Source organism: Peromyscus eremicus, chromosome 19 (genome assembly GCF_949786415.1).
Source record: "Peromyscus eremicus chromosome 19, PerEre_H2_v1, whole genome shotgun sequence".
NCBI classification, from domain to species: Eukaryota; Metazoa; Chordata; class Mammalia; order Rodentia; family Cricetidae; genus Peromyscus; species Peromyscus eremicus.
The window spans coordinates 11,881,457-11,896,909 of NC_081435.1; the positions used below are offsets into that span (position 1 = coordinate 11,881,457).

Below are 15,453 nucleotides of genomic sequence, written 5' to 3' on the forward strand. Positions count from 1 at the left end.
AGCTCTGGAAATCCAATTGATGAGAGAGAAGAGAGATACTTCAGGTGAGAGTCATCGAGATCATGATGGGAGGACGTGCAGAGATGACCGGTCATACTAGTGGAAGCCTATGAACTGTGGACTGGTGGCTGTGGAGCCCCCATGGGACTAGACTAGGCCCTCTGGATACGGAAGATGGTTGTTTGGCTCAAACTGTTTGGGGGGCACCAAGGCAGGGGGATCGGGATCTGTCCCTGGTCTATGGGCAGGCTTCTGGAAATCTGGTGCCTGTGGTGTGACACCTTGCACAGTCTTGGTGCAGTGGGAAGGGGCTTGGACCTGCCTAGGCTCAGTGTGCTGGGCTCTGCTGACTCCCCATGGGAGACATCGATTTGGGGCATGTGGGGTTGCGGGGTGCCTTGGGAAAGAGGGCTGGGGGTGGGAGGAGGGAGGAGGGGGGTTTGTGGATAGTATGTGGAGTGAGTAGAAAATTTCTTAATAAAGAAAAATGAAAAAAAAATAAATAAAAACGAGAGGCTGTCCTCAGCAACATAGAAATCGTTGTTGACCTAAGCCAGACAGCAGTTGAGTGAACAGGCTGGGAAAGTATAGGAATGCATTTAAGAACAGGATGAGTGGTATCAAGGCCAGATGAGGCTTATTCAAACAATTGCAGGTTCTCGTTAGGAAATCCATGGATATAATTTGCTGTATTTGTAGATAACAAGAGAAGACACTGTATGAGCATGGCTCTAGACCTCGAAGGAGCCTAGATCCTTGATAAAATGCAAAAGCCAATGTAATTAAAAGCTGCTCCTTAAGTTTGTTGGTTTGAACCAACAAACATGATGAAGTATTAAACTTAAAACTATCTACCTACTTTAGGGGAAACCAAAGCTTAGCGAAACCAAATCATTTGTAGTAAGAGAAGGGCAGAACTTGAACTCCAATTGTTACTACTGTGACTCAATATCTGACTGGAGGTACTGACCAACATTATCAAGTAACAAAACAACTGTAATGTGAGAATTGATGACAGACTGGTAATACTTTGCATCCTGGAGCTCCAAGATGAACAATGCTAAAAATAATAGAATCATTTCCTTAGTACAGTATGCATTAGCATTACTGATTATTTTCCTACACATAACCAGCAAATTAAAAAAAAAGAGAGAAATCTCAGATTACTCTTGCAACAAAAATAAATTTCTTGAAAAAATGCAAATTCTGCATGAAGAAACTTTTTATTAAAAAAAAAAGTCCTAATTGACACAGGAGGTGCCTTGAACCACAGGCTCTACATCAACAATTGTGGGTCAAAATATTTGAAAAATAGTGTCTGCACTGAAAATCTTGTGACCATGATTCCCTATACAGCACTATTCATGTGAAATGCACATCTCATTAGTTCTTAGAAATCATCAAGGGGCGATTTAGTATGTGGAAAGATATGTGTAGGTTGTGTGTGAACTCTGCACCGTTTCATATAAACAATGTGAGTGTACAGAGATTTTGACATTCACAGGGGCCACTGAAAGGCAGCTGTGACTTCAGAGTTTCATAAGCTGAAGCAGTAGTTTCTTTGCTAAAGTTTTTATCCTGAGAAACAGATAAATGAAATTACAAACTAGAGCCGAAGAAAGAATCTGTGGATTTAAACAAGACTCAGTTTGTAGTTTGATTGTGTTGACCATGATGTTCAGAACTTATTTTAGTTTCAAAGAAATCCTGCTAACACCAACAGTACCATTTATACATTTAGGAAAGAAGATAATGCAAACAGAGACCATAAATTATGACTCAGCTGCCAAATAATGTCCGATAGATGATGGAACAGGTCTCTAGTAATTTCACAAGATTAGTGGTATGAAAGAAAATAATTTCATGAATAGAAATGCTCCCTAAGAAGCAGAATGTAAAAGAACCAAGCCAGAGTTTGCAGAATTTTAAAAAATGTAAAATTGTGAACAAATCATATAAGCCCGAGAATGACTACTGTGATTCTTCACAGTTCTTCTGGCACCACACAACCATGCAACTTTTATTATTTTTGCAGCACATTATTATTTTATTGAAGTGAGTAATTTAGTTTAAACATATTTGAGATATTTATCATAGCTTTGTTTATAACGCTTAAAATTAAAAACATGAATATCCAGCCTCTAAAAAAGTCTCAAGTTACAAATATTATGTATTAAAATTATACAGAATTAAGTTTTAATTTACTATAAACAAAAGCATATAATCAATTCCCATATGGTTATATATTTTTTAAATATATTATACGACCTGTGTACCTTTGTAAACAGAATGTTAGAAGGGATTACCTCTTGACAAGGAGATAATATAACATAAAAATTTCCTATGCACTTTAGTGTATTCCAGACTTTGAAGAATGAATGCTATTTGTGGCATTTAAGATATGCCTTGACATAATTTTAGATCAGAGCTTGCATAATGAAACTCATTTCATGAGTGTTGCCATGAAGAAAACAATATATGCTAATAGTAAGTGCAGCACACTACGTTGGGTAGGCCTGACTGGAATGATCTTAAATAGGATTGCACAGAGACACATGAATATGATGAATACAGAAAATTTTGTAAATAATTTGATGCAAAGTAAAACAAGAAATAGAACTAGAGCTCTCAGAGCAAGAAAGTCATGACTGTGTTTATATGCATAAATATACAAACATATATATGTACAACATATAGACAATAAGTATGAATACTCAGAATTTAAACAGGAAAGTATAAAGTAAAAACAAGGTAAGTTTAAAAATGTGAAGGAGATTATAAACTATAAAACATATCTTAGCTTATTAGTGGTCAGAAAATTACAAAAAACATTAAACTGAAAGCCATATTTTAAACTCTAAATAATATGAAAAAATATAAACAATAAGAAATAGAAAAATTCATAGTAGAGACTTCCAAATAATACTGTAGGAAGCAAATGCATCTGAAATTTTAATCCTTTAGATTATTTTCTACCTAATCTGTTAAAAAATTCAAAATATTTTTAGCCATATGCTACAAAAATGATACCTATAAAAAATACCATTCAAACAATGAAAAGGAACCCAGAAAAAGCAGTTGTATTTCTGCCAGAAGGTTTTGTCAGATTCTCAAGCGAAAGTTATTTAATGTATACCAATTTTCTAGGTAGTCAAAAAAAAAAAAAAGAAGGCATCAAAGTTCACTTTATAAAGCTAGCATACCCCCAATAAGAAAGTCTATCAAATATGACACAAATTAAGAACAGTGAAGTACGGACTCACTTATGAATATGGATGTATAATCTTTAGTGAAATACTTGCAAGTCAAACACAGCAGTAAATTAGAAGAACAATAAACCATAACCGGGCAGAGTTCATCCAATGAATTTAAAGCAGTTTAATATTAATACAATACAAATTTTCAATTGGTCAAGTGGGAAACTCCATAATACCACCTTCTCAGATGCTCATAAAATGTTTTCTATAGTCAACATTCATTCTTAATAGATAGCTTCGATAATCTTAGTCTACATTTTTTAAAAAAAACTTAAGTGTGATACTCAGCATATATTTGGAGTTAACATTTTGGTAACATCAAGTACAGATAATGAAAGGCAATTTATAGATACTACTTCTATTTTATGTTTGTGGGCACACACATGACAAGAGATGGAAGCCCTACAATGAAAAAATTAGCAACTTATACTTTTATCTTTCATGATGATTTATCTGTACACTGGGGCTATTGATTGATGAAACTACATTGTTTTTAATCATCCAGCACTTGGCACTTGACTGTACCATAGAATAGCTTTCTGTCTACCAGAAAACTCCTAATCTACCTAGATAGGCTTCCCAATTAGTAAACTGATAGTTATAAGTACTGTCTCATTTACTTTTTTTTTTTGGTAAGTAAATGGTTTTATCTAAAAGATATTGAGGAAAAACATAAAATAAAAAGGACATATATGAGTAGGAAATTTGCAGAGTTGGATTCATATATATAACATAACAGACAATATATAAAGATAACAATTACTAACTTACAAAATCAACTGTTTACTAATAAGAACAATATTCAAAAATGTTGCAAATCTCATTTATATACCAAATGAATCTATTTCCTTACCTGCATTGAATGACAAAAATAATGTGTGCCACCATCATTGTTCAAGAAAACACAAATATACAAATTTTTTAAGTCACATTATTTTATTATAAAATAATAAAATAAACTTCAGATGGCTTCAATTAGATAACAAAACCCTGAGCTTCTAATAAGGGAACTATTTCCTAAAGGTATTTCTGAACTGTGGGACAAAGTGACCTTAGGGCTGGAAATGATGTGGCCTCCCAAGCCTTTGCCTCTTCCATGACCAATTGGCATTTAGTGGCTACCTGGGAAGGTGCTCCACTTTCTTCAGTGGTGTAGTCTCTGGTTAAATTTACCATGGTTATACAAGCAACCATACTTAAACTCAGTGGCTCTTACAGAATGGGTGTGAAATTCAGAAGGGATTTGTCAGGAAGTGGTTCAGTGGGAGCCTGAAAGGGATAAGAGAGGGCATTAGAGGACAAAGCCATCAAAATTAACTATATTGAAGCATCTCCTTTGCCCAGATGGAGATCATTACAGACTTATAGAATTGGCGGCTGATCTTGGGCTTACCATAATGTGTGCACAAGCCCTAAGGCTCAGGGAACATCTCAAAGTACCAGGACAGAACATTTGCTTCAAGATACTGTCTTCTGTACAGAACGGTAAAGCTGCTCTCATTAAATAGTTACCTAAACAAGGCCACCATAAGAACACCAGTTGACATGTTAACATGGATGGGGAAAATCTCATAAGGTACTTTCCTTAGATGAAGACCTACAGGCTGCTGAGAAAGGCAGAGTCAATCTCCATGGATGAGTCCCTTGTAGGTTATCTGATCCTCAATCAGTCATAACAAATACACATGGGAGGGACACTAATTTACATATTAGCAAACTTCATTCATGTATAGTTGCATGCATATATAGCACATACACATGTAGCATGAATCCTAATTGGTCTTATAGCAAAAACTGAGAGCCAGATATCAGGGTAAATGCTTAACTCATCAACTCCTCAGCCAAAAGGGGAAGATCTTGTGTCCATGAACTCTCAGACTGAATGCCCCTAAGTCCTCAGCCCAAAAAGGCTGAGTTCCTGTCTCCTCCTGCCTTATATGCCCTTCTCCACCCAGGCTTATCACTCCCTGTCTCAACCTTCCTGGTGCTGAGATGAATGGTGTGTGTGTTTCCCAAAGACTGGGAACAAAGGCATGAGATCCCAAGTGCTGGTATTAAAAGTGTGTGCCCCCACTGGTTATTCTAGGGGCTGTCTTTGCCCTCTGATCTTCAGGCAAACTTTATTTGTTAAGAATACAAACAAAATATCACCACATTTCCCCCTTTTTGTCTAAAATGAAGATTGTAACTAATATAAGAAAAACTATATACAATAAGTGCGATAGCTATACAGCCAAGAATTACATTAACAATGTCTAGTCCATTAACATTTGGCAAATTCAGAGAAAATACTTCATTGTTTGTCTTATTTTAGTGAGTCCAAAATGTTGTACCTCGTTCACTTTCTAACTTGTATTACCAACCAAAAACTATCTTTTGATGTCTTTCAAACTTATACACTTCACACCTCTTCAGTGAGTTTCTTTTCTGAATTTGTTAACAAGGAAAACTACAACTATAAATATCTAGTCTTCAATTCCCTCAGAGACGTGAGAAGGAAATAATATTAACTGAGAAAGGAGGAAGTGCAAACAAGCGACTTCCAAAAAATGTGAGAAATGTCAGAAACAGCTGGCTGCCTGGACAGTTGCCTTGGTTCCTCTGCAACATTGGGGCATCCATCTTCAGCCTACAGGCCTAGCATATCTGACAGATATTTTTGTGAAGCAGGATATTCTGAAGGGCTGTCCTACCTTGCCTTGGAAAAGTTCAGCAATCCTATCTTTTGTGTCCTGCTTGTCCATTTTGGACAGCACACTGTCAGTAGTTGAGGAAAGGGCATTTTCTTCTCCAGTGGCTAACTGTTGCCACAAAGAAAGTAAACTCCATATGGAGTTTCTTTGATTCCCACCATCTTCTCTGAAGGAGTTTGGTGCTGCCTACTATTATGATAATGACATGTCTCATTATCATAAAAAAGAACTTATGTAAAACATCTTAAATTCCATATTCTGTAGATCTCTGAAGGGTTTGAAGATGACCTGTCTATCTAAAATATATCTCTGTTTGACCTTGAAAACATACCTAACCTTACTACAAGTTCAATTGCAATAGGTGACTAACTACTAACCTGCATTTCTTTATTACCCTGAACAGTTTGTAATAATAACATTCAAGGACTAGCAATTTGCATTACATTGTTAAATGAACTATATAGGCACAATACCTTGAACAAGATTAGAAGTTTATGGACAGTATGTTCTAACAAAATTAATCTCAAATTTGTATCAATATACAAAATTTTTATACAATATAAAAAACCCAATCTATTGTAAAATGTTAAAAACTGGTATTTTTTTAAAGTATATTCAGGAATATACCTTTTTATCTTATTATATCCATATTCTCCCTTTTTTCTTTTCAGAGTAGACCCAATAGTCTACCCTTTTTTCCTATCATTTCTATATCTTTCCTTTTTCAGAGTAGATTCAATAATCTACTTTTTCTTATCATATCTATATCTTCTTTTTTCCCTTTTCAAAACAAGAATCCTGAATCTAATCTCCTTTGTTTAGTCTTTTTCCTGTCCATTACCAATAACAACATATAATCAACCACCCTAAACAATGACAACTATCCATAACCCATTGAATGACCAAAAATCACCCATTCTACCTCTTGGCAATGTGGGTGTTGTATTCTTAAATTTACTTCCTGCTGTGTGGGAGTGAAGGCATCTTTAGGAGATCCTGAAAAGAAAATTTTGGGTAAATTGTCAAGTCCTGGGAGAGGTAGGTGTATCATTTGTTGTCCAGTCTCTGCATAATGGGAAAGTGCAGGGCTTGTCTTAAGTCTTAGTTACAGTAGTCTATGAAGTTGGATCATCTCAGCTAGCCACCTTGAAATGGTCCTGAGCAGTTTGTGATCCAAAGCTGATCTTTGGGTGGTGTTTGTCAGTTAGTGGCATTATCATACATAGTCTATGTAGAATCATCATTGTGGGACCATATTATCCATTTGAACACTTCAAAGGTTGCTGTTAGGTGGTCATGGTTCACTGCAGAAAACTGATAGAGACTCAAACCCAAAATCATGTATAGGAAGCTAGATAAAGCCTTTTTCTAGAATTAGTTAGTAATTTATATGACTATTATTAATCCTTTAACCTTTTCAAGATCTGCTGCATTTGACACCTAAAATGTTTAAGTTTAAGGCAGGAGAAGATAGGAGCTCAACCTTTAAGACTAAGGGATTAGGGGAATTCAGTCTGAGGATTCATGAAGACAGGATCTTCCCCTTTTGGCTGAGGATTTGGTGAAGTGAGAAATAGCTTTGGCTTGTTTCCTATGATCTTTTATCATTTACCCCAATATCTGGCTCCAGGTTTTTATTATAAGATAAATTAGGATTTGTGTTACATATATAATAATACTTAAGGAAGAAATCATGAATCTGAGATGGGGTTGAGGGATAATGCAGAGTTGAAGCCAGGAGAGGTAATGATGGAAAAGATGTAAATATAGTACTTATGTATAAAATCTCAAAATATTAAAAATGTGTTATATACGTGTATGAAACTATTTAAACATATAAGATGACATAAAATAAGGAAAAGAAACTCACAGAAAGCCTAATTTTCACATTTAAAAATAATTTGACTATGACACTTGAATCTTCTTGACCAACTCAAAAGGTAAATGGAGCAAATGTGTTTGCAGAGATTTAAGGAGATTAGAGAAAAGGCTATGTCAATGAAGAAAAGACTCTAAATTGGGAGCAAACTATGCCTTGAAATCTGAAAATAAATTCTCTGTAAACTTGTATGTGCAATTAGGCAGCACAAATCTTATTTTTCTCTTGAACTGAAGGTTTCAGTTGCACACCAAAAACAAGGCTTGGTGATAATGCACATCATTGCTTTTAACTGAGTGCTTGATGTGTGCTCCTGAAAATATAGCTTATAATAAGAGAAATGCTGAAAAATTAATATATTTAAATTTCATCATGCTCTCATCTTCTCTGGAATGTGTACTAGTCCAAACAATTTCTATAATTGAAAACTACTAGGAATCTTTTAAATGCTTTCATGATTCCCTGTCATGAATAATATTGTGTTATTACAGCAAATTAAGGAGGCACAGGGTTGCCAGTTTAAAAATGATGTATGAAATAAAAGATTACAGGCTTAGCAAATAATTTTCCCCTCTTTGAAAATATCTCATCAATGGTAATCATTATACGGATGACAAATTGTACTATCAGCAGAATATTTTTAATGTTATAACTATTTGAATAATAATATATAATCTTCTGACTCCTACATTTTCCTAGTGCTTATACTTATATCTTTCAGTGAATTACACACTTTGTGAAGTTACATCCACACTGTCTTCGTTAAGGTTTCTGCTTCTGTGATAAAATACCATAACCAAAACAACTTGGTAAGGAAAGAGTTTACTTCATCTTAAAACCCTCATATTCCATTACTGAGGGAAGTCAGGGCAATAACTCAGGGCACGAACTTAGAGGCAGAAACTTAAGCAAAGCCTGTGAAGGAATGCTACTTAGTAGATTTCTCTTCATAGCTTATTCAGCCTGCCTTTCTATAGTAACCAGGATCACCAGCCCGGGGTGGCATAGTCCACAGCAAGCTAGGGTCTCATACATCAATCATCTATTTTAAAAAATGCACCACAGACTTGCCAACAGGTCAGTCTGGTGGGAGTATTTTCTCAATTGAGGCCCCCTCTTACAAAGTGACTCTAGCTGTGTCAAGTAGACAAATAATAGCCAGCACAATTGATCCCTTGTCAACCTGGCATGCAGACACATCACTAGTCAACTAGGACATTTCTTTTTTCATTTGTTTCTCAGATGGCATGCCAATACCAATATTTCAGTATAAAACATAAATAACTTCAAAAGTCCCACAGTCTCTAGAAATTTAATCTCTTTAAAACACCCAATCTCTTTCAAAATTCAAACCTCTCTAAAACATCCACAATCTCTCCAATGCTCCAAAGACTCTTTAAAAGTTCAAGGTTTTTCAACAGTGGGCTGTTTTTTTTTTAAACCAATTAAGAGCATAATTAAGAAAAAAAACATAGCATTTGCAAAAATTTGATGGAATTGAAGATGATTATGTTTAGTAACGCAAGTCAAACTCAGAAATACAAATATCATGTTCCCAATCATGTGTGGAATCTAGGTATCATGTGCATCTATCCAAGTCCTATGTGCATGTACACACACACACACACACACACACACACACACGTGTATATATACATGTATAGACATATCCATTTATATACACCTACAGGCAATTAGAAGGGATACTGTTTAGGAAAAGGAGCGATGGGAGGAAGAGCAGGGTGGGAGAGGGTAATGGAAGATGATTGTTGCCAATATACATGACATACTTGCATCAAAATGTGATTAAGAAACACATAACTTTATACAACAAATATCAACTAACAAAAAATAAAATTTTAATTCATAATGAAATAAGTATTCTGTCCAGTTGCCACATCTGTTTTGCTATCCTTCAACAGAAAACTAATACAGACAGGAAACTGGCTGCTATTCAATCATTGACAAAGAAAATGTACAACTTTTAGCTTATAACTATTTTTTGAATTTTCAAAATATGCAAACACTCACGTTTTTCAGTAAATTGGATACTTCATAGGTTGAGCTCTGTGTTTCTCTCAGCATCTCAGTCATTGTTTCCTCGTCCTCCTCAATGTGGATGTTCACAGACTCAATTGAGGTTGAGTAGTGAGTTTGCAGACTGCTAAGCTGATCTAGCTCTTTCCTAAGATAAAAGCAAAGAGGATTTTGTGCTCATTGAAAATAAAATTAGCCTCTAACTTATTAGGGATCAATGGAATTTATTCTAAAAATTCTCCCATTCCAGAGTAGTTCCAAATTCCTAAAAGATCTTGGATATTAAGTAAAAAATGAGAACCAAAACAAACTAGTATTTATATTTCCAAAGGAAAAGAATAGAGAGAAAAGTTATGTATATATTATTTGACTCTTTGGGGGATTGTTTTGGATTGTCTTGTGGGAGAAATTGGATAGTAGAGTGATGAAAAGTCACTGGGCATTTAAATATCACGATTTTCACATCTGCTTAACCAGAAGAATCAGGAGAATACAATACGGATAGTCACTCACTTTCTGTTGTGAAGAACATATATTTTGTACACTATGTGTATATGTCAAAGATGATTGGTTTAATTAACAAGCTGACTGGCCAATAGCTGAACAGAATAAAGTCAGGCGGGAAACCCAAACTGATGAGATAAGGAAGGGTGGAGTCAGAGGAGTCATCAGGCAGAAGGAGAATGAGTTGGACATACAAAATGGGGTAGAGGTATAAGGCACAAGCCTTGGGGCAGTACATGGATTAATAGAAATGGGTTAAGTTGTAAGAGCTAGTTAGTAATAAGCCTGAGCTATTGGCTGAACATTTATAAGTAATATTAAGCCTCAGTGTGGTAATATAGAAGCAAATGCTGGGACATGAAAACTCCACCTGTATATGGAACCTAATGTCTAGGGCCACGTACATCCATACAAAGGCTGTAAAAGCTTTCAAAAGGGTTATAAAACCACACACATACACACACACACACACACACACACACACACACACACACACACACACTGAAATCAAGCAGGGCTTCTTGGTAACTGCCTTTTCTTGGTTAGGCTCTGTTTGTTAGTTGCAAATAGAGGCAGTGCTCCTTTAAGATAAGGCTTCCTTTTTCATGATAGTGGCACGGAGTATTTTTTGGGAGGTCCTACTAAGGAACACTTGAATGGTGTTTATAAGCAGTGGTTGGGCTGCTTCCTGGCAGCATGGACCCAGAAGCTCCCCAGAGTAGGGACAGTGAATGTGACTGTCCCTGGCACTTCCACCATGAAGCTGGGCTCTTAGGGAACCAGGTGGGGTAGAGCTAACCACCAGGACAGAGATAGAGGTACTAGTTATGCCTAGCCAAGCCACTTAGCAGTTTAAGGACTCATTCAGTCAGAAAAAGATAGAGATAAGCAGTAAATACTGATTCAGATGAAAACAACAACAACAACAACCTCTAAACAATTTACAGTGTATTCAAAAATGTACATAAGCTAAAGATTTATATGATTATATTGAAGGTACACGCTTTTAATCTGAGCACTCAGGAGACAGAGTCAGGCGGATCTCTATGAGTTCAAGGCCAGCCTGGTCTACAGCGCAAGATCCAGGACAGGCATCAAAACTACACAGAGAAACCCTGTCTTGAAAAAACAGTACACACACATACATACACACACACACACACACACACACACACACACACACACACACACACACAGGCTTAGTAAAGAGAAAAGAAAGAGCATATACAGTCATTGATTGAAAAATATAGTTTTAAAATGATAAAATAAGGTCCTTAAAAGGAGAATAAAGTAATATAAAAAGAAAAAAGCCATGTAAAGATGAAAAATACAGAGTTTGGATCCTGTTGTTATTGTGTTATCTTTGAATTTTTTGGCTGCTAAGAAACACTGGATTATGAAAACTGCTAGATTTAACTAACCTATGTATTTTAAAAATATCTTGACTTCAAAATTTAAGTCAAAAGATATGTTACTTTGGGGGAGAGATTATGTTTTTATTTCCAAAGGAAGTGAAAGGCTGTGAATTTATTTATGGTTAAAGAAAATTAGGTTTGATTGAGGAAGACTCCATGATAATCTTGGCAACAAACCTAAAGAAATAAACCTAAAAGAACTACGAGACATGTGATGTAAATTTTACCTGCTCAAACATAAAACAAACAAAAAAAATCATCTTTGGCTGACTTGTGTACAATGCACAATCTATACTTGTACTAATACAGATATTGTGTTACCTTTAAAAGTTTATATATTTTCAGAGCAAGAGGACCAGACACTAATGAAAATGATAATCCAGTTGATCTAGAATTTAGAACAGCTTCTAAGCTACTGACCGAGATGATCTTGACTCAGAGAATACTACAGCCAAGACTTAACAATTATCCTAAATTTTCTCAGGGTCCAAAGATTACCAGTGCCCTAATCAACAGGAAGTGTCTAAAGAACTATGCCCATATTCTCCCCAAATGGGTTATGGATGTTTATTATCATAAATGGAGTTGGTTACAAATTATTATTGGTCATAATCAGGATGGTTGAGCTGGAAAAGGGAGGGAGGGGCAATGCAATGAAAGAGACACCATAATAGAGAGACACATCATGGGGATAGAGAGAAACCCAGTGCTAGGGAAGTTGCCAGGAATCCCCAAGGATGACCCCAGCTTGGGCTACTAGCAATAGTTGAGAGGGTGCCTGAACTGAACTGGCTTACCCCAGAGATCAGACTGGTGAATACCCTAACTGTCATCATAGAACTTTTCTCCAATGACTTGTGGAAGCAGATGCAGAGATCCACAGCTAATCACTAGACAGAGCTCCAGGAGTCCAATCAAAGAGAGAGAAGAGGGATTCTAAAGCAAGTGCATCAGGATCATGATGGGGAAACATGTAGGAACAACCAAACCAAACTAGAGGGAACTCATGAAAGTTGGATCAATGGCTGTGGAGCCCACATGGTGAGACAATTGTATAGCTTGATCTGCTTGGCAGACCCCTGGCGGTAGGCTCAGAATTCATCTGGTACATGAGCAGGCTTTGTGGAACCCACTACCTATCATGGGACACCTCTTGCAGCCTTGAGGCAGAGGGAAGGGCTTGGATTGCCTCTACTGAATGTGCCTCCCCATGGGAGGCCTTGCTTTCACTTGGGTGGGAGTGAGGGGTGGGTTGGGAGGGGGAGGGTGGGGGGGCAGGAAAAAAATTTGTTAATTGGCCCCAGACTTCCCTTCTGGTACACAGGTGAGTGCCCCAGCTGGGCCCGGACCCCATCCCTGGGCACCAGCCACTCTGGGGAAGACCTGCCCAACTTGGCCCCAGGTTCTGGCCACCGGGCAGGTTCCCTTCTAGCCCCACCGGGAAGGATCCCCTTTTCCAAGACCCCTGGCAGACCCTGCAGTCTCCATGCCCTGCCCCCACGCCCATCTGCCCAGACCCCAGCCACATCCTGAGACTTAGAGGCCAGCCCCAGCTCCCATCCTGCCCTGGACTTCCCTTCTGGAGCACAGAGAGAAAGAGAGAGAGAGAGAGAGAGAGAGAGAGAGAGAGAGAGAGAGAGAGAGAAGAGCTCCCATCCTGCCCCGGATTTCCCATTTGGACAAGAGAGCTCCCATCTGGACAAGAGAGAGAGACTTCCTGAATCTGTCAGCTCTGTCTGAACCAAGTGTGCAGATAAGGCCAAGAACGAACCACAAGGAGATGGGCAGATGTCAAGGCAGAAACACATACAACAAAATTAATAGCAATACAGCATCACCAGGCCCTAGCCCTCCTCCAACACCTAGACCTGAACATCAGAAATTGGAAGAAGCAGAAGAAAACAGCCTTGTGAATGACATCATGAAGAAGCTAGAGGCTTGTGTAGAGGAAAAGACAAAAAAATGGGAAGAATACTGTAAACAACTAGAGGAAAGGGCAAACAAATTAGAAGAAATCAATAAAGTCCTGGAAGAAAACAATAAAGTACTGAAAGAAAATCAAGAAAAATCAATGAAACAGATGAAGGAAACAGTCCAAGACCTGAAAAGCGAAATAGAAAAAATGAAGAAGACACAAACAGAGGGAATGCTGGAAATAGAAAATCTGAGTAAACAATTGGGAACTTCAGATGCAAGTATAATCAACAGAATGCAAGAGATGGAAGAGAGGATCTCTAGCATTGAAGATACAGTAGAAGAAATAGATTCATTAGTCAAAGAAAACACTAAAGCCAACAAAGTCATGAACCAAAATGTCCAAGAAATTTGGAACACCATGAAAAGACCAAACCTACAAATAATAGGGGTAGAAGAAGGAGAAGAATACCAACTCAAGGGCACAGAAAATATATTCAACAAGATCATAGAAGAAAACTTTCTCAACTTAAAGAAGGAAATGCCTATGAAGATACAAGAAGCCTATAGAACACCAAACAGACTAGACTTCCAAAAAATGTCCCCTCGCCACATAATAATTAAACAGCTAAACGTACAGAATAAAGAAAGAATATTAAGAGCAGCAAAGGAAAAAGGCCAAGTGACATATAAAGGCAAACCCATCAGAATAACACCCGATTTCTCAATGGAGACTTTGAAAGCCAGAAGGACCTGGACAGATGTAATGCAGACACTAAGAGACCATGGATGTCAGCCTAGACTAATATACCCAGCAAAACTTTCAATCATCATAGATGGAGTGAACAAGACATTCCATGACAAAGCCAGATTTAAACAATACTTATCCACAAACCCAGCCCTACAGAAAGCACTAGAAGGAAAATTCCAACCTAAGGAAGTCAGATACACCCTCGAAAACACAGGCAATAGATAAAGCCACAGCAGTAAACCCCAATGAAGAGAAGTACACACACATCACCACCAAAAAATAACAAGAATGAACAATCACTGGTCATTAATATCCCTCAATATCAATGGACTTAATTCACCTATAAAAAGACATAGGCTTACAGAATGGATATGAAAGCAGGACCCATCTTTCTGCTGCATACAGGAAACACATCTCAAATTCAAAGATAGACACTACCTAAAAATAAAAGGCTGGGAAAAGACTTTCCAATCAAACGGTCTTAAGAAACAAGCGGGTGTAGCCATCCTGATATCCAGCAAAATAGACTTCAAACTAAAATCAATCAAAAGAGATCAAGAAGGGCATTACATACTCATCACAGGAAAGATCCACCAAGATGAACTCTCAATTCTGAACATTTATGCCCCAAACACAAGGGCACCCACATATGTAAAAGAAACATTACTAAAGCTTAAATCACATATAAAACCCCACACATTAATAGTGGGAGACCTCAACACCCCACTTTCAACACTGGACAGATCTCCCAAATTGAAACTTAACAGAGAGATAAAGGACTTAACTGATGTCATGACTCAAATGGACTTAATCAATATCTACAGAACATTCCATCCTAACAAAAAAGAATATACCTTCTTCTCAGCACCCCATGGAACCTTCTCTAAAATCGACCATATACTTGGCCACAAAACAAATCTAAACAGATACAAAACAATTAGAATAACCTCCTGTGTTCTATCAGACCACCATGGTCTAAAGTTGGATTTCAACAACAACAAAA

The 15,453-nt window shown here is 37.2% G+C and overlaps 1 protein-coding gene across 1 annotated transcript in view; it reads right to left on the minus strand.

Annotated features, from left to right (window-relative positions):
• Nucleotides 1-15,453, minus strand: part of Ccdc178 (coiled-coil domain containing 178) — a 343,274-nt gene that overhangs the window by 256,073 nt on the left and 71,748 nt on the right. The window contains exon 12 of the mRNA XM_059246058.1: nucleotides 9,861-10,014. Coding sequence (XP_059102041.1) covers nucleotides 9,861-10,014 — 154 coding nt within the window. The remainder of the gene's footprint in view (nucleotides 1-9,860; nucleotides 10,015-15,453) is intronic.